The sequence below is a fragment of the Scyliorhinus torazame genome, chromosome 1, assembly GCF_047496885.1.
Source record: "Scyliorhinus torazame isolate Kashiwa2021f chromosome 1, sScyTor2.1, whole genome shotgun sequence".
NCBI lineage: Eukaryota > Metazoa > Chordata > Chondrichthyes > Carcharhiniformes > Scyliorhinidae > Scyliorhinus > Scyliorhinus torazame.
The window spans coordinates 349,196,806-349,217,340 of record NC_092707.1 but is presented as its reverse complement, the minus strand read 5'-3'; the positions used below and the strand labels follow the sequence as shown (position 1 = coordinate 349,217,340).

General features: G+C 53.1%; 1 protein-coding gene across 6 annotated transcripts in view; it reads right to left on the bottom strand.

Annotated features, from left to right (window-relative positions):
* Positions 1-20,535, bottom strand: part of LOC140425871 (echinoderm microtubule-associated protein-like 4) — a 371,640-nt gene that overhangs the window by 47,219 nt on the left and 303,886 nt on the right. For all 6 annotated transcript variants that reach the window (XM_072510261.1, XM_072510260.1, XM_072510258.1 and 3 more), the window contains one exon: positions 10,486-10,553. In XM_072510261.1, the coding sequence (XP_072366362.1) occupies positions 10,486-10,553 (68 nt within the window). The remainder of the gene's footprint in view (positions 1-10,485; positions 10,554-20,535) is intronic.

Here is a 20,535-nt window from a genome sequence, read left to right as displayed (position 1 = left end):
TCCTGGTAAGCAGTTTCAGTTTAACAATGTAAAACAAACCGAATAACACCAAAGGCAAGTCCCAACCTGACTGGATAAAAATCTTGTGAAAGGCCTAGTGGAGGGATCTTGTATAACTTGGATTTTATATTGCATACAGCACGTCCCCAATGTGGCATCAAACCAAGTTTAAAAATAAAACCAGAAAATGCTGGAAACACTCAGTTAGCCTGGCAGCATCGGTGGAGAGAGAAACAGAGCTAATGGGATGAGGCCCTTCCACCCTTTCAGACATTCCCTTCTGTTCTTTTTCTCATCCTTCCCCCATTCACTTGCTCAAAACTTATCGCATTGCTATCTTTTCCCTGCTTTGATGAAAGGTCACGAGTTGAAACCTTAATCCTGTTTCTCTTCTCTCCATAAATGCTGCTACACTTGCTGAGTATTTTCAGATTTCCAGTATCTGCAGTATTTTGCCAGGTTTATGGTGGTGTATTTAATTAATTTACAGAATTGTTTTAAATGTTTTGGGAAAGTAGGCATCCTCACTCTCACACCTTTCCTCTTGCCTTGGAACTTAAATGAGAGTCAGATAAAACAGTAAGTATGGCACTGTTGGAATCTCATTCAACAACAACTTACATTGATATAGCACCCTTAATGTAATGAAATGCCCTAAGGTGCTTCAAGGGAACATCAAATAATCAAACTTTAAATTTTTTTTTAAATGTACCCAATTCATTTTTCTTCCAATTAAGGTGCTATTTAGCGTGGCAAATCCACCTACTTTGCACATCTTTGGGTTGTACGGATTAGACCCTTGCAAACACGGACAAATCAAAGTATGACACTAAGCCACATAAGGACATATTAGACCACATGACCAAAAAAATTGGTCATCTGGTCTAGTTGCTTGACTGGGAGCCAATATGGGTAAGCAAAAGGGATGATAGGGAACAGGACCTCAAACATATGGAGGGTACAACAAGGGAGAAGTGCATTGGAATAGCTGAGTTTGGAGGTAATGAAGGTATGAATGAGGAATTTAGCAGCAGGTATGCTGAGAGAAGGGCCAAGTTGAGCACACTTATGGAGGCGGACAAAGCCTGTAGCTATCTGTCTCAGCGACAACTCACATACACCTTAAATGGTGATAGTAGTCAAATGTAGTAGCAGTCAATTTAAAGAAGATGCTAGAGATATTGGGAACTTGGGTCTAGAAATGGGGGTCCAAGGTGTAGCAGACAGTTTAAGGGTAAACAGACCGAAGGAAAATACTATGAATTCGGACTCAAAGGGATATGCCCACATCTGGCTGTGTCAAATGGTCCATTCAGACTTGACCCGTTAGGGAATGCATAAGGGAATTCACACAAGATTCATTGTCTTTCAGGACATTCCTGCACAACCAGCCATTATCTGATGACCATTTGTCTGTTAATGGGAGGTAGTTGCATATAAATGGCATAGCTCTGGTCTTTTGTGGGCAAACAAGCAGCCCGATTACAGTTGATAAGTTCCAGTCTGGACATTTCAGAGGAGGATCTTTGAAGGGCTGGGCTGAGCTTAGAGAGAGAATGAGAATCAATTTGGAACAGAGCAAGATGTGAGCAGCCATGAGACAGGTGATGAAATCTGCTACGTGAGAAGTGGAAGCAGCTATCGAAGACATCATAAAAAAGCCACAAAGAGAAAGCTTTGCAAAAGGGTTCCGAACGAATGTCCCTAACAGAAGAAAGACTGCTTCCGAAATGCAAGTGTTGCCTTTTCCTGTGTAAGTGGAACGAAAGCTGTATTTTCATGAAAAGTGTTGTCTGATAGGAATTAGTGTCAAGGTTAAAAAACATGTAATCTGATAGAGGTAAAGTTGAAGTTTACGCACAGCCCTCTAGGGTGGGGAATTTCAAAGATTCACAACACTCTCACATTAGTCTTAAAAAACGGACCACTTAATCTGAGATTATGACCACTAATTCTAGACTCTCCTGCCAGGAGAAAGCAACCTACAGGATCTACCCCGTCAAAGTCCCTCAATCTTCTAAGATAGAATGAGATCACCTCATTCCTTGAAAATCCAGACAGTATGGCCAATTCTATTCAATCTCTCATCGAATCAACCTGGTGAATCTCCAGTGCATAATTTCCAATGGAAATGTGTCTTTCCAAATGCAAGAAGACTTAAAACGATGTACAGTACTCTAGGCGTGATCTCACCAAGGCCCTGTAAAATTGTAGCAAGATTTCCTTATTCTTGTTCTCCAACCCCTTTGCAACAAAGGACAACATACCATTTGTCTTCCACACTGTTTGCTGCACTTACATTTTAAGTTTGTCTTTTTGTGCGACGACACCCAAATCTCGGAATATCAAAATTTAAGTTTCTTGTGATTTAAAAAACTTCTGTTTTTCTATTCTTCCTACCAAAGTGAATTACTTCATATTTCCCCACATTTGACACACTGTTGCTTATTCACTTGATCTGTTTACATACCTTCGCAGCCTCTTTCAATCATCCTTACAACTTAGTATCCACACCTAGTTTTGTATCTTTAGCAAACTTGAATACATTAATCTTGGTACTTTCAAATATGTCATTAATACAAATTGTAAATAATTCAGTTCTCAGCATCCACTGAGCCTTAATCTCCTGCAATAACCTTTTATGTGGCATCTTGTTGAATGCCTTTTGGAAATCCAAATATACTACCGTCACTGGTTCTCCTTTATTTATCCTGTTAGTTCCATCCTCCAAAAACCTTTGGCAGATACAATTTTCTTTTCATAAAAACATTTCGACTCTGCGTAATCATGCTATCCTCCTTAATTCCTCCGCAATAATAGATTCCAGCATTTCCTTCATGACTGATGTCATGCTAACAGGCTTGTAATTCCCTCCTTTCTTGAACATTTGCTACCTCCCAATCTACTAGGACGATTCTAGAATCCAGAGAAGTTTGAAAGAACTAAAACCAGGACTAATGCACCCATTATTACTTCAGCTTTTTGTCTTGTTGTGAAGACAGATCTTTCCATTTCCTTATTCCTGATTACAATTTCCCCAATTTTGTCTCTTTAAAAAAAATATTTTATTCAGTCATTTGCATAAACAAACAAACAGAACAGCTAAGAGTAGTAAAATTATACAACATAACACCAACACCCACTCTCCCCCTGCCTTCCCCCCTCCTCCCGTCCTGCCTTCTCCCTTTTTAACCCCCTCCCATCCCCACTTCCCCTCTGCTGACACCTCAATCCTCCTTAAAGAAGTCACTGAACGGCTTCCTCCTCCGAGCGAAACCATCAACCGATCCCCTCAAGACGAACTTGACTTTCTCCAACCTCAGGAATACTGCCAGTTCACGCAGCCAAATCCCTGCTTTCAGCGGCACCGGGTCCCTCCACCCAAACAAAATCCATTTCTGGGCTATCAGGGAGGCAAAGGCCAAGAATTCGGCCTCTCTCGCATCCTGGACCGCTGGGTCTTCCGACACCGTGAATATCGCTACCTCTGGACTCGGGGCCACTTTCACCCCCAACACCTTGGACATTACGACTGCAAACCCCTGCCAGAACTGCTTCAATTTCAGACATGCCTTAAACATGTGGACATGATACGCGGGCCTCCCCGTGCACCGCCCGTACCTGTCCTCTACTCTCTCAAAGAACCTACTCATCTTTGCCACCATCATATGCGCCCTGTGGACTACCTTAAACTGAATAAGACACCTTTGCTCATGAAGAGGACACATTCACTCTCCGCAGGGCCTCCGCCCACATCTTGGCCTCTACCTCATCCCCCTATTCCTCTTCCCACTTCAGTTTAATGTCTCCCATCAGGGTTCCCTCCCAGTCCATCAGCTCCATGTAAACTTCGGACACCTTCCTCTCCCCTATCCCCTCCCTCGACAACCTTATTCTGTAGCCCCAAGGGTGGCAACCCGGGAAAGGAAGGTACCTCCCACCTCGCGAAATCCTGGACCTGTAGGTACCTAAAACTATTCACCCTCATATCGGTCCCGCATCTCATATTCCTCCTCCAGGTACTCGACTTTCGTAAAGCTGTCCTCTACAAACAGGTCCCCGAATCAGTCGGTCCGTGCCTGTTGCCACCCCAGAAACTTCACATTCAACTGGTGCAAACTTATGATTATCACAGATCGGTGCCCACACCGAGGCACCCTCCAGTCTCAAATGCTGCCTCCACTGCCCCCATGGGGCAGCATGGTAGCATAGTGGTTAGCACAGTTTCTTCACAGCTCCATAGTCCCAGGTTCGATTCCTGGTTTGGGTCACTGTCTGTGCGGAGTCTGCACGTTCTCCCCGTGTCTGCGTGGGTTTCCTCCGGGTGCTCCTGTTTCCTCCCACAATCCAAAGATGTGCAGGTTAGAAGGATTGGCCATGTTAAATTGCCCTTAATGTCCAAACAAAAGGTTAGGTGGGGTTACTGGGTTCCAGGGATAGGTTGGAAGTGTGCGGTTTAAGTGGGGTGCTCTTTCCAAGGGCCGGTGCAGACTCGATGGGCCGAATGGCCTTCTTCTGCATTGTAAATTCTATGAAAATACCCTCAAGGCCAACACCACTACTGTGCTCATGGAGTACCTGGCCAGCAAGAATGGCTGAGGCGCTGTCAACAATGCCCCTAAGCTCGTTCCCCTACAAGAAGCCGCCTCCATCCATTCCCATACCGACTCCTCCCCACTACCCATTTCGTGACTATAGCGATATTAGCCGCCCAGTAGTAATTCATTATATACGGCAACGGCAATCCTGCCCCCCACCCCACGCCTTGCACCAAAAAACCCCTCTTGACCTGCGGGGTCTTCCACCCATACAAACCTTGAGATCAACGCATTAACCTTCTTAAAGAAGGATTTCGGGACAAAGATCGAGGGGTTCTGAAATATAACCAGGAATCTTGTTAGCGCTGTCATCTTCACTGTCTGCACCCGTCCCGCCCACCTCTTAAAAGTCTCCTTCATCTGCTCCACCAACCTAGTCAAATTTAACTTATGTAACTACGCCCAACCCGGGTCCGCCGGATGCCCCTGTATCTGAAGCTCGTCCATACCACCTTAATGGCCGCTCCCCCAACCTCCTCTCCTGGCCTCTGGTCCCAATCGAGAACACTTCGCTCTTTCCCATGTTCAGCTTGTACCCAGAGAACCGACCAAAATCCTCCAAAATTCCCATAATGCTGCCAATGCCCCCCAATGGGTCTGAAATATATAACAGCAGGTTGTCCGCGTACAACAAAACCCTGTGCATGACCCCCCCCCCCCCCCCCCACAAAATCCCTTTACAACCTCTCGATGCTCTAAACATCCTAGTCAATGGCTCTATAGCCAAGGCAAAAAGCAACGGGGAGAGCGGGCACCCTGCCTTGACCCAAGGGGCAACCCAAAATATCCTGAACATACCCAGTTTGTCTGCACACTTGCGACCGGTGCCTTGTACAACAACCAAACCCAGTCCACAAACACCTGCCCAAACCCAAACCAGCTCAGCACCTCCCACAGATATTCCCACTCAATCCAGTCGAAAAACTTCTCCGCGTCCATCGCTACAGCCACTTCCACTTCCTGCCGCTTTGAGAGCATCATAATCATGTTAAGTAACTTCCTCAGATTTGCCGACAACTGCCTCCCTTTCACAAAACCCCGTTGGGTCCTCACCGATGAGCCCCGGGACACAGTCCTCAATTCGCGAAGCCAACAACGTAGCATCCACATTCAGCAACGGTATCAGACAGTATGATCCACACAGCTCCAGATCCTTATTTTTTTCAGTATCAGAGAGATGGATGCCTGCGATAGTGCAAGGGGGAATTCCCCCCTTTCCCTAGCCTCATTATATGCCCTCCCCAGCAAAGGCCCCAGGTTCCCACCCCCAAACCTTTTATAAAACCACCGGGAACCCATCTGGGCCCAGGGCCTTCCCTGTCTGTATCGCCTCCATAATCTCCATCACCTCCCTCAACCCAATATGGGCCCCCAAACCTTGTACCAACTCCTCGTCCACACTGGGAAACTCCAACCCATCCAGGCACCGCCGTATTCCCTACCCTACCACCCCCCCCCCCCCCCCCCCCCCCCCCCCCCGCACACACTGTAAAATCCATCCAGTGCAGCATGTGGTCTGAGACCACAATCGCCGAAGACGTCGAATCGACCACCCCCACCAACAACGCCTTGTCCACCACAGAAATGTCAATCTGGGGGTCCACCCTATGCACATGGTCAAAAAAAGTGGCCCTTGGTCTCCGAACCTCCACCGGTCCACCCCTCCCACCCCGCTAAAATACTTTCCATCAACCCCTTTAGCTCCTTCGCCACTGCCGACACTTTCCCCAATCTCGGGCTTGACCGGTCCAAACTTGCTCAATGACTTATTAACCCCACCCCCCATGATCAACTGGTGCGGGTCCAGGTCAGGAATTTTCCACAATACCCGCCTCAAATTCCACATCATTCTAATTTGGGGCATAAACATTTACCAGGATCACTGGCATTCCCTCCAGCTTCCCACTAACCATCACAAACCTGACACAATGTTCTCCACCTCGAACGCCACCCGCTTATTCACCAGCACCGCCAGCCCCCTCGTCTGCATGTCCAGTCCCGAATGGAACATCTGCTCCATCCATCCTTTCCTCAACCTTGTCTGAATCCTTATCTTTAAATGAGTCTCCTGTAGAAAAGGCATATCTGCCTTCAGACTCCTCGGGTGTGCGAACAGACGTGACTGTTTGACCGGCCCATTCAGCCCCCTCGCGTTCCACGTGACCAGCCTGGTTGGGGGGGCTCCACGCCTCCCTCCCCTGCCCATCAACCATATTGGCCTGTGTCATGCGACCCTCCAGGCCCACCCTCAGATGTCCACCGCCATCACTCCCTTTCCAACTGCGCCACACCAACACCACCCTTGTCAGCAACCCTCCCTCGCTCACTCTCAAACAAAACAACAACCCCATCCCCCTACCCTGTACCAACCACCTGAATGCCCCCCCCATTGTGCTCCCGTTAACTAGCTCCCCCAGTTAGCATGGCAGCCCCCACTCAAGGACTCCAAACCTCCTACCCCGCTGATTCCCCTCCTCCCGTCCACACTACCCCAAGAAATAAAGAAACAAAATGACAGAAAAGGTGCACTCACCCCTGATGCTCCCCAATTGCCGCCAAACCCAACAAAATATTTCAGAGGAGAAAAAGCTCTCCAAAAACTACCAGGAGACAACACCTCCTCAATAGTTCAATGTCCTCCTTCTGCTGCCAATCCATTGTCCCTTAATAACTCCAGCTCCTCCTCTGGCGTACCAAAGTAGTATTCTTGATTCTGAATAGTCACCCAGAGGATAGATACAGCACTCCGAACGTCACCCCCTTCTTGAAGGGGGCAGCCTTGACCCAATTAAACCGAACCATCCTCTTCACCAGTTCTGCGCCCAGGTGTTGGTACACCCCCAGCTCATTCTCCTCCCAGGTGCACCTCGTCGCCTGTCTCGCCCACCGAAGAATCTTCTCTTTGCCAAGAAGCGCTGCAACTATCGTCCTCAAAGGCCTGCCCGCCTTTGGCCTCTTTATCAGCACTCTGTGCACTCAATCGGCCTCCAGAGGCTGGTCAAAGGTCCCCTCCCCAGTCAGCTTTTCCAGTATTTTGGCCACATGCACATCAGCCTCCGCTCCTTCGATGCTTTCGGGAATCCGCACGATCCACAAATTTGGGGGTCTGGAGTGGTTCTCCAGATCTTCCACCTTCTCCTTCAGCCTCTTTTGGATCTCCTGCATCACCCCCCCACCTCGGCCACCAATGAGGCGAGATGCTCCTCGTGCTCCCCCACTATCCCCTCCACTCTCTGGATCGCCTGGTCCTGGGACTCCAGCCTCTCCTCAACTTGGTCAATCCCTGCTTTGAGTGGCTCTACCACGTTGGCAAGGTCTTCCAGGGCTTACCTTCTCTGCTGGCTGAACTTCTCATTTAAGAAGTCCACCAGCTGCTCCGTTGAGCACTGGGCAGGCAGAACAGGTCCTTTTGCCTTCCGCCATCTTGACCTGCGGCACACAAAAATTCTCCTGCTCCAACAGCTCCCTTCTTCTTGACCCACTCCTAGTTCGTAGATCCATCCACCAGCTGCACCAGAGGAGTTACACTTTCTACTGGCACTCCTACAGCTCTTTCTATTCAAAATTCCACCCCTCAGACATGGCAAGGACCGAAAAGTTCCACCTTGAACAGGAGCTACCAAATGTGCGACTGTTCACTTCATAGCTTCCACCGGAAGTTCACCAGATTTTCATCTCTTAAGAGGTCAATGCTTACTTTTGCTACTCTTTTTCTTTTTACACATCTGTAGAAATTCTCAAATTTATGTTTCTTGCTCATTTATTCTCATTTCCTATTTTTGATCCCTTTTTATCAATTATCAGGTCATCTTTGCTGTATCTAAAAACTTCCCCATCCTCAGGCGTGCTCCTGTTCTTTGCGGGGTTATAAGCCTCCACTCTTGTGTCTAACTTCTTTTATAGGCATTGATTTTCCTATTCTTCATTCATCGCAACGTCCTCCAGTGCGGATGTATGGTTTGGCAGAGAATACTAGTTTTAAGCAAATACTGAGGCTTTTTTTAAGGAAAAGTGTATATTCGCTGATGAGAACCACAATATAGTTTTCTGCTGCTCAGAACATTTAGTATGCAACGACCCTTCAATTTTTCTGACTCGATCTTCACCTGGCCCTTCTTGGAAATCTTTTAAAATGTTAGCAAACAGCCAAAATATAGCATAACAAGCGAATGAGACCACAAATATCACAAACCTCCAGCAACATCAGTCCGGGAATGTGCGGGTTGGCTATGCTAAATTGCCCTTAATGTCCAAGAAAGGTTAGGTGGTTAGGGTGGAGGTATGGGCTTAGGTAGGGTGCTCTTTCTGGGGGCCGGTGCAGACTCGATGGGCCGAATGGCCTCCTTCTGCACTGTAGATTCTATGTTTATCAGACAAAACATCAATCATATTAGAAATGCCATTCTTTAGGCTCACTTTAGAATATATTTTGCCTAATTTTTCTGATCTTTCCAGACATGTGACTGTCTGGACTAATAGATCTTTATTTGAATATATTTCAGACCTAAGTTTAAATATTCTTGAACTATTTTCCCCATGGTATTTAGAATATAATACACCAGTAAGTTATAATGAATACTGTATGACATACTCTGGGAAGAATTGAAACATTTGTATAGTCTTATTTGTAGACCTCCATCCAACACAGCAAGACGTGTGTTTTGAATGATATACTCTTTCTTTTCAATGCTAACTTTTTAGCTAAGGTTCAATACTGCAACAGATTTTACCTATATCTAAATTCTCAATACCAACACACTAGCCAGTACTCTGCACTGAAATAATTGATGGAATGCAGGATATGACCAGCTCTTTTCAGTGTTTCTGTACCCTGCCCAGATGCACAAACTGAATCATTCATTGTTATATGGATATTCTTTAATCTGTATTGTCAATGCCAAGCCACATAAAATCCACAGAGCACCACTATCCTGCATTTGATGTACTCTGCGGCTTCCTGACTGTGAGACAAAAAAAAAAAACTTGTCATGATTTCCAATGTTGCAATTTATTACAAGCTAAATGATCCAACACGGTTTTCCTTTGTGAAATGATCTACTTTCTTCTAATCCTCGTGAAGGCTTTAAAAGTCAATTATCTGAGTACAGATAATAAGCTTTCCGAACAACGAGTTAATGAAAACTTAAAAAAATTACACCTATTAAAAGCTGCCATTTTTTTTTGAAGTTGCACCATTTTATCAGGGTTTTCACACTTCAATCCTAAATTCAGTCAGTATGCCTTTTATTATTGTTGCCTGTGAGTTGAGAAGAGAAAGAGATGGAAAAGCAAGCCTACCACTGCTCAAGGTATCATATATAAGTAGATTGGACAGTAGATTGGTAGCAATGCACAACAACAGTCTGAGCGAGCTACTCACAAAATAATTGCTCTGGGAGGGTAGCAAGGGTACTCCAGTCAAAACAGAAATTTTAACTTTCTTTTTTACTTGTAAACGTGCTGCAGATCATAAACAGAAGTTTTGTCCCAGGAACACAAAAGTGTCCTGATTGCAGTCTTTACAGTTATCAGTAACATTATGTATGCAGAATTCCTATTTTAACTAATTAACTGTGGAAGGAGCTGTGCTCCGAAAGCTAGTGATTCGAAACAGACCTGTTGGATTTTAACCTGGTGTTGTAAGACTTCTTACTGTAATTAACTACTGTGAGCTAGCTGATCTATTATTCATTTTTATAGTTTTTTTTCAATATTGATCGTAGGGCAGTAACACATTTATGTTTATAAAGATTTCAGTTGCAAAATTTATGAGTTCAATGTAAGTAGTGGAGTTTCTAACTCTCTGTTCAACTGTAAAGCAGCATAACTTACTATTCCAAACAGATGAACACACACACACAAACTCAACAGACATGATCAGATTTACCTGCCCGAATGAGTTCCTATAGCAACAACAACGCCGCTGGGATGGAATTCAGCACAATGGCCTGGTTCCTAAAGAAAGACCAAAGAAAATATTGTACTTCCGTTTAAAGTTGTTTAAATGCATTCTCTCAATTTTTTTTTAAGGTGCCTCCTACAGAACCTGGATTCTGTACCAAATGGGCCAGAGCTGGAATCAAATTTCAAAAGTAGGAAAGCTGGTGCAGTCAATCACACTGGATATGATACCAATTTGAAACAGTTTTTAATTAACCTTTACTGGCAATACTGCTTGTAGCACGGCTCCAAGATTTACCACAGTCAATGTTCTGCTCTGAGCAGGAGTAAGGAACAATCACAACGTGAATCACCCCAATGCGAGCATACCAGCTGAGGTTAGGGGTTCATTCTTGTGCCAGCCAGATGTCTCACCACATTCAATTAGCATCTTGATTCTACAACCTATTCCAATCCCATTTTCCAGCACTTGGCCCATAGCCTTGTATGGCTTGATATCGCAAGTGCACATCTAAATACTTCTGAACTGTTATGAGAGTCTCTGCCTCCACCTCCCTTTCAGGCAGTGAGTTCCAGACTCCCACCACCCTCTGGACGAAAAAGCTCTACAACCTATACTCTAGTTTGTAGCTCACTGACTATCAAAAGGAGCTAGAAGTTGTGCTGGGAGAAGGCTCATTACATTTAATTCTCTCACCTTCCTTGTCCCCACCCTTCTGTATTATCATCCAAGAGTCAATTGATGAATTGTGAGGAAAATAAGTGGCCACTGATGCATCACGTTTTTCCCCATATGTTTTCCACCATTTGAAAAGGACAAGTCAGGAATATTTGGAATAGTCACCACTTACTTGAATTGGCAGGCAGACCTACAACATCAGGCATGATAACAGATACCAAATAGGAGAAAACACCCTTTCCATTGATCCATGCCTCTACCCACAATTATTGTATTGCCCTTGTTACAAGCTCCAATCATTTCTTGTTTAATCATCAGTCAAACAGTATAAATTATAGTTAGGCAGCCTATAAACAAATCCCACCAACGTCTCCTGATCCTTGCTATTCCTAAGTGAGGTGATGTACTTGGGCAGGACAAAAAAGTCTAGGGAATGCATAATAAACAGCAGGATCCTGGGAAGCACCTTGGTGTACATGTACAGTGGTCCCTTAAGGTAGCAGGGCAGGTAGATGCAGTGGTTAAAAGGCACATGGTATACTTGCCTTTATTAGCTGAGGCATAGAGTTTCCGAGGCATGGAGTTTAAGAGCAGGGAGGTTATGCTGGAACTGTATAAAATGTTGTGAATATTGTGTGCAGTTCTGTTCTCCACATTATAGGAGAGATGTGATAGCACTGGAAAGGGTACAAATGAGATTCACCAGGATGTTGTTTGGACTGAAGAGCTTCAGTTCTGAAGAGAGATTGGATGGACTGGGATTGTTTTTGTTGCAACAGAGGAGACAGACCTGGGGGTGGGGCGTAGAGAGAGAGAGAGAGAAAGAGAGAGAACATGATTGAGATATATAAAATTATGAGGGGCATAGATAGAGTAGACAAAAATAAACTTTTCCCTTTGGTGAAGGGATCAATGACCAAGTGGCATAGATTTAAGGTAAGGGGCAGGAGGTTTAGAGGGAATGTGAGGAAAAACTTTTTCGTCCAGAGGGTGGTGGGAGTCTGGAACTCACTGCCTGAAAGGGAGGTGGAGGCAGAGATTCTCATAACATTTCGGAAGTATTTAGATGTACACTTGCGATATCAAGTCATACAAGGCTATGGGCCAAGTGCTGGAAAATGGGATTAGAATAGTCAGGTGTTTGCTTTTACCAGCGCAGATTTGAAGGGCCTTTCATATGCTGTAGACCTCTAGGACTCTAATCTCCACCCATATTGATTATACTTCCTCCCTAACACTATTGCAGGAACATCATCAGTACAAGGTCTGGAATGGGTCACGAGAGCAGCATGGTAGCACAGTGATAGTGCAACAGGTAGCACAGTGGTAGGGCAACACGGTTACAATGGCAGGGCAGCACAGTGGTAGGCAGCACGGTAGCATAGTGGTGGGGCAGCACGGTAGCATAGTGGTCGGGCAGCACAGTGGTGGGGCAGCATGGCAGCACAGTGGTAGGCAGCACGGTAGCATAGTGGTGGGGTAGCACGGTAGCATAGTGGTGGGGCAGCATGGCAGCACAGTGGTTGGCAGCACGGTAGCATAGTGGTAGGGCAACACGTAGCACAGTGGTAGGGCAGCACGGTGGCACAGTGGTAGGGCAGCAAGGTAGCACAGTGGTAGGGCAGCACGGTAGCACAGTGGTAGGGCAACACGGTAGCACAGTGGTAGGGCAGCACGGTAGCACAGTGGTTGGGCAGCACGATAGCATAGTGGTAGGGCAACACGGTAGCATAGTGGTAGGGCAGCACAGTGGTAGGGCAGCACAGTGGTAGGGCAACATGGCAGCACAGTGGCAGGCAGCACGGTAGCATAGTGGTAGGGCAACACGGTAGCACAGTGGTAGGCAGCACGGTAGCATAGTGGTAGGGCAGCACGGTAGCATAGTGGTAGGGCAGCACGGTAGCATAGTGGTAGGGCAGCACTATATCACAGTGGTAGGCAGCACGGTAGCAGAGTGGTAGGGCAGCACGGTAGCATAGTGGGAGGGCAACACGGTAGCACAGTGGTAGGGCAGCACGGTAGCACAGTGGTAGGGCAACACGGTAGCACAGTGGTAGGGCAACACGGTAGCACAGTGGTAGGGCAACACGGTAGCACAGTGGTAGGGCAGCACGATATCACAGTGGTAGGCAACACGGTAGCACAGTGGTAGGGCAGCACGATAGCACAGTGGTAGGGCAGCACGGTAGCACAGTGGTAGGGCAGCGGGGGTAGCACAGTGGTAGGGCAGCGGGGTAGCACAGTGGTAGGGCAGCACGATAGCACAGTGGTAGGGCAGCACGATAGCATAGTGGTAGGGCAGCACGGTAGCACAGTGGTAGGGCAGCGGGGTAGCACAGTGGTAGGGCAGCGGGGTAGCACAGTGGTAGGGCAGCACGGTAGCACAGTGGTAGGGCAGCGGGGTAGCACAGTGGTAGGGCAGCGGGGTAGCACAGTGGTAGGGCAGCACGGTAGCACAGTGGTAGGGCAGCACGGTAGCACAGTGGTAGGGCAGCACGGTGGCACAGTGGTAGGGCAGCACGGTGGCACAGTGGTAGGGCAGCACGGTGGCACAGTGGTAGGGCAGCACGGTGGCACAGTGGTAGGGCAGCACGGTGGCACAGTGGTAGGGCAGCACGGTAGCACAGTGGTAGGGCAGCACGGTAGCACAGTGGTAGGGCAGCACGGTAGCACAGTGGTAGGGCAGCACGGTAGCACAGTGGTAGGGCAGCACGGTAGCACAGTGGTAGGGCAGCACGGTAGCACAGTGGTAGGGCAGCACGGTAGCACAGTGGTAGGACAACACGGTAGCATAGTGGTAGGGCAGCACGGTAGCATAGTGGTAGGGCAGCACGGTATCATAGAGGTAGGGCACCACGGTAGCATAGTGGTAGGGCAGCACGGTATCATAGTGGTAGGGCAGCACGGTAGCATAGTGGTAGGGCAGCACGGTAGCACAGTGGTAGGGCAGCACGGTAGCACAGTGGTAGGGCAGCACGGTAGCATAGAGGTAGGGCACCACGGTAGCATAGTGGTAGGGCAGCACGGTAGCACAGTGGTAGGGCAGCGGGGTAGCACAGGGGTAGGGCAGCGGGGTAGCACAGTGGTAGGGCACCACGGTAGCATAGTGGTAGGGCAGCACGGTATCATAGTGGTAGGGCAGCACGGTAGCATAGTGGTAGGGCAGCACGGCAGCATAGTGGTAGGGCAGCACGGTAGCACAGTGGTAGGGCAGCACGGTAGCACAGTGGTAGGGCAGCACGGTAGCACAGTGGTAGGGCAGCACGGTAGCACAGTGGTAGGGCAGCACGGTAGCATAGAGGTAGGGCACCACGGTAGCATAGTGGTAGGGCAGCACGGTATCATAGTGGTAGGGCAGCACGGTAGCATAGTGGTAGGGCAGCAAGGCAGCATAGTGGTAGGGCAGCAAGGCAGCATAGTGGTAGGGCAGCACGGTATCATAGTGGTAGGGCAGCACGGTATCATAGTGGTAGGGCAGCACGATAGCACAGTGGTAGGGCAACACGGTAGCATAGTGGTAGGGCAGCACGGTAGCACAGTGGTAGTGCAACAGGCAGCACGATATCACAGTGGTAGGCAGCACGGTAGCACAGTGGTAGGGCAGCACGGTAGCATAGTGGTAGGGCAACACGGTAGCACAGTGGTAGGCAGCACGGTAGCACAGTGGTAGGGCAACACGGTAGCACAGTGGTAGGCAGCACGGTAGCATAGTGGTAGGGCAGCACGGTAGCATAGTGGTAGGGCAGCATGGTAGCATAGTGGTAGGGCAGCACTATATCACAGTGGTAGGCAGCACGGTAGCAGAGTGGTAGGGCAGCACGGTAGCAGAGTGGGAGGGCAACACGGTAGCATAGTGGGAGGGCAACACGGTAGCATAGTGGTAGGGCAACACGGTAGCATAGTGGTAGGGCAACACGGTAGCACAGTGGTAGGACAGCACAGTAGCACAGTGGTAGGGCAACACGGTAGCACAGTGGTAGGGCAGCACGGTAGCACAGTGGTAGGGCAACACGGTAGCACAGTGGTAGGGCAGCACGATATCACAGTGGTAGGCAGCACGGTAGCATAGTGGTAGGGCAACACGGTAGCATAGTGGTAGGGCAGCACGGTAGCACAGTGGTAGGGCAACACGGTAGCATAGTGGTAGGGCAACACGGTAGCATAGTGGTAGGATAGCATGATATCACAGTGGTAGGCAGCACGGTAGCACAGTGGTAGGGCAGCACGGTAGCACAATGGTAGGGCAGCGCGGTAGCACAGTGGTAGGGCAGCACGGTAGCATAGTGGTAGGCAACACGGTAGCACAGTGGTAGGGCAGCACGGTAGCATAGTGGTAGGGCAGCACGGTAGCACAATGGTAGGGCAGCGGGGTAGCACAGTGGTAGGGCAGCATGATAGCATAGTGGTAGGGCAGCACGGTAGCACAGTGGTAGGGCAGCACGATAGCATAGTGGTAGGGCAGCACGATAGCATAGTGGTAGGGCAGCACGGTAGCACAGTGGTAGGACAGCACGGTAGCACAGTGGTAGGGCAGCGGGGTAGCACAGTGGTAGGGCAGCGGGGTAGCACAGTGGTAGGGCAGCGGGGTAGCACAGTGGTAGGGCAGCGGGGTAGCACAGTGGTAGGGCAACACGGTAGCACAGTGGTAGGGCAGCACGGTAGCACAGTGGTAGGGCAGCACGGTAGCACAGTGGTAGGGCAACACGGTAGCATAGTGGTAGGGCAGCATGGTAGCATAGTGGTAGGGCAGCATGATATCACAGTGGTAGGCAGCACGGTAGCACAGTGGTAGGGCAGCACGGTAGCACAATGGTAGGGCAGCGCGGTAGCACAGTGGTAGGGCAGCGCGGTAGCACAGTGGTAGGCAACACGGTAGCACAGTGGTCGGGCAGCACGGTAGCATAGTGGTAGGGCAGCACGGTAGCACAATGGTAGGGCAGCGGGGTAGCACAGTGGTAGGGCAACACGGTAGCACAGTGGTAGGGCAGCACGGTAGCACAGTGGTAGGGCAGCACGGTAGCACAGTGGTAGGGCAGCACGGTAGCACAGTGGTAGGGCAGCACGGTAGCACAGTGGTAGGGCAGCACGGTAGCATAGTGGTAGGGCAGCACGGTAGCATAGTGGTAGGGCAGCACGGTAGCACAGTGGTAGGGCAGCACGGTAGCACAGTGGTAGGCAGCACGGTAGCATAGTGGTAGGCAGCACGGTAGCACAGTGGTAGGGCAGGACGATAGCACAGTGGTAGTGCAACAGGTAGTACAGTGGTAGGCAGCACGGTAGCATAGTGGTAGGGCAACACGGTAGCATAGTGGTAGGGCAGCACGGTAGCACAGTGGTAGGGCAGCACGGTAGCATAGTGGTAGGGCAACACGGTAGCACAGTGGTAGTGCAACACGGTAGCATAGTGGTAGGGCAACACGGTAGCACAGTGGTAGGGCAACACGATATCACAGTGGTAGGGCAGCACGGTAGCACAGTGGTAGGGCAGCACGGTAGCATAGTGGTAGGGCAGCACGGTAGCACAATGGTAGGGCAGCACGGTAGCACAGTGGTAGGGCAACACGGTAGCACAGTGGTAGGGCAGCACGGTAGCACAATGGTAGGGCAACACGGTAGCATAGTGGTAGGGCAGCACGGTAGCACAGTGGTAGGGCAACACGATATCACAGTGGTAGGGCAGCACGGTAGCACAGTGGTAGGGCAACACGGTAGCATAGTGGTAGGGCAACACGGTAGCACAGTGGTAGGGCAACACGATATCACAGTGGTAGGGGCAGCACGGTAGCACAGTGGTAGGGCAGCACGGTAGCACAGTGGTAGGGCAGCACGGTAGCACAGTGGTAGGGCAGCACGGTAGCACAGTGGTTAGCATAGTTGCTTCACAGCTCTAGGGTCCCAGGTTCGATTCCCAGCTTGGGTCACTGTCTATGTGGAGTCTGCACGTTCTCCCCGTGTGTGCGTGGGTTTCCTCCGGGTGCTCCGGTTTCCTCCCACAGTCCAAAGACGTGCAGGTTAGGTTGATTGGCCATGGTAAATTACCCTTAGTGTCCAAAAAGGTTAGGTGGGTTACTGGGTTATGGGGATAGGGTGGAGGTGTGGGCTTGGGTAGGATGCTCTTTCCAAGAGCCGGGCAGACTCGATGCGCCGAACGGCCTCCTTCTGCACTGTAAATTCTATGATCCATGAACTCCATCATCATCTTCATCCAGACAACCAGAGTAGTGTAATAAATGTTGCCTTTCCAGCACTTTACTTTAAGAAAAGTATCAACATGTTTGTCAACATGGGAAAGAAACCTACAGCAACTCATGCTCGGTGGGGACACAGGGAATGATCGGGAAAGGCGTAGAGAAGGGCAGGTGGGGGTGGCCAATGGAGGGCCAGATCTGGGGGGTGGTGACGGAGCGCAGTGTGGCGGTAAGGGAGGGCACTGAAGGAGGGCCGGGTTGAGGGTCCAAAGGGGGAGTGGGGCAGAGGGCATGACGCCGCGGCTGAGGCAGGGATGGGGGAAGACAGGGAGGGAAGGGAGAAGACGGGGTAAGGCAGAGGGAGGGACCGGCGGGGACAGAGGGAGGGACGGGAGGGGACAGAGGGAGGGACGGGAGGGGACAGAGGGAGGGACGGGAGGGGACAGAGGGAGGGACGGGAGGGGACAGAGGGAGGGACGGGAGGGGACAGAGGGAGGGACGGGGGACAGAGGGAGGGACGGGGGGGCGGGGGACAGAGGGAGGGACGGGGGGGCGGGAGCCAGAGGGAGGGACGGGGGGGCGGGAGCCAGAGGGAGGGACGGGGGGGCGGGAGCCAGAGGGAGGGACGGGGGGGGCGGGAGCCAGAGGGAGGGACGGGGGGGCGGGAGCCAGAGGGAGGGACGGGGGGGGCGGGAGCCAGAGGGAGGGACGGGGGGGCGGGAGCCAGAGGGAGGGACGGGGGGGCGGGAGCCAGCGGGAGGGACGGGGGGGCGGGAGCCAGAGGGAGGGACGGTGGGGCGGGAGCCAGAGGGAGGGACGGGGGGGCGGGAGCCAGAGGGAGGGACGGGGGGGCGGGAGCCAGAGGGAGGGACGGGGGGGGCGGGAGCCAGAGGGAGGGACGGGGGGGCGGGAGCCAGAGGGAGGGACGGGGGGGCGGGAGCCAGAGGGAGGGACGGGGGGGCGGGAGCCAGAGGGAGGGACGGGGGGGCGGGAGCCAGAGGGAGGGACGGGGGGGCGGGAGCCAGAGGGAGGGACGGGGGGGCGGGAGCCAGAGGGAGGGACGGGGGGGCGGGAGCCAGAGGGAGGGACGGGGGGGCGGGAGCCAGAGGGAGGGACGGGGGGGCGGGAGCCAGAGGGAGGGACGGGGGGGCGGGAGCCAGAGGGAGGGACGGGGGGGCGGGAGCCAGAGGGAGGGACGGGGGGGGCGGGAGCCAGAGGGAGGGACGGGGGGGCGGGAGCCAGAGGGAGGGACGGGGGGGGGGGGGGGGGTGGAGCCAGAGGGAGGGACGGGGGGGGGCGGGAGCCAGAGGGAGGGACGGGGGGGCGGGAGACAGAGGGAGGGACGGGGGGGCGGGAGACAGAGGGAGGGACGGGGGGGCGGGAGACAGAGGGAGGGACGGGGGGGGCGGGAGACAGAGGGAGGGACGGGGGGGCGGGAGACAGAGGGAGGGACGGGGGGGCGGGAGACAGAGGGAGGGACGGGAGCCAGAGGGAGGGACGGGGGGGCGGGAGCCAGAGGGAGGGACGGGGGGGGCGGGAGCCAGAGGGAGGGACGGGGGGGCGGGAGCCAGAGGGAGGGACGGGGGGGGGGGGGGGGGGGGGGGGGGGGGGGGGGGGGCGGGAGCCAGAGGGAGGGACGGGGGGGGGGCGGGAGCCAGAGGGAGGGACGGGGGGGGCGGGAGACAGAGGGAGGGACGGGGGGGCGGGAGACAGAGGGAGGGACGGGGGGGCAGGAGACAGAGGGAGGGACGGGGGGGGCGGGAGACAGAGGGAGGGACGGGGGGGGCGGGAGCCAGAGGGAGGGACGGGGGGGCGGGAGCCAGAGGGAGGGACGGGGGGGCGGGAGCCAGAGGGAGGGACGGGGGGGCGGGAGCCAGAGGGAGGGACGGGGGGGCGGGAGACAGAGGGAGGGACGGGGGGGCGGGAGACAGAGGGAGGGACGGGGGGGCGGGAGACAGAGGGAGGGACGGGGGGGCGGGAGACAGAGGGAGGGACGGGGGGGGCGGGAGACAGAGGGAGGGACAGGGGGGCGGGAGACAGAGGGAGGGACGGGAGGGCGGGAGACAGAGGGAGGGACGGGGGGGCGGGAGACAGAGGGAGGGACGGGGGGGCGGGAGACAGAGGGAGGGACGGGGGGGCGGGAGACAGAGGGAGGGACGGGGGGGGCGGGAGACAGAGGGAGGGGCGGGGGGGCGGGAGACAGTGGGAGGGACGGGGGGGTGGGAGACAGAGGGAGGGACGGGGGGGCGGGAGACAGAGGGAGGGACGGGGGGGCGGGAGACAGAGGGAGGGACGGGAGACAGAGGGAGGGACGGGGGGGGTGGGAGACAGAGGGAGGGACGGGGGGGGCGGGAGACAGAGGGAGGGACGGGGGGGCGGGAGACAGAGGGAGGGACAGGGGGGCGGGAGACAGAGGGAGGGACGGGGGGAGACGACGGGAGGAGACAGAGGGTGGGACGGGGGGAGACAGAGGAAGGGACGGGGGGAGACAGAGGAAGGGACGGGGGGAGACAGAGGAAGGGACGGGGGGAGACAGAGGAAGGGACGGGGGGAGACAGAGGAAGGGACGGGGGGAGACAGAGGAAGGGACGGGGGGAGACAGAGGAAGGGACGGGGGGAGACAGAGGAAGGGACGGGGGGAGACAGAGGAAGGGACGGGGGGAGACAGAGGGAGGGACGGGGGGAGACAGAGGGAGGGATGGGGGGAGACAGAGGGAGGGACGGGGGGAGACAGAGGGAGGGACGGGGGGGAGACAGAGGGAGGGACGGGGGGGAGACAGAGGGAGGGACGGGGGGGGAGACAGAGGGAGGGACGGGGGGGACAGAGGGAGGGACGGGGGGGACAGAGGGAGGGACGGGGGGGACAGAGGGAGGGACGGGGGGGGACAGAGGGAGGGACGGGGGGGACAGAGGGAGTGACGGTGGGGGACAGAGGGAGGGACGGTGGGGGACAGAGGGAGGGACGGGGGGGGACAGAGGGAGGGACGGGGGGGGACAGAGGGAGGGACGGGGGGGGGCAGAGGGAGGGACGGGGGGGGACAGAGGGAGGGACGGGGGGGGACAGAGGGAGGGATGGGTGGAGACAGAGGGAGGGACGGGTGGAGACAGAGGGAGGGACGGGTGGAGACAGAGGGAGGGGAGGAGACAGAAGGAGGGACGGGTGGAGACA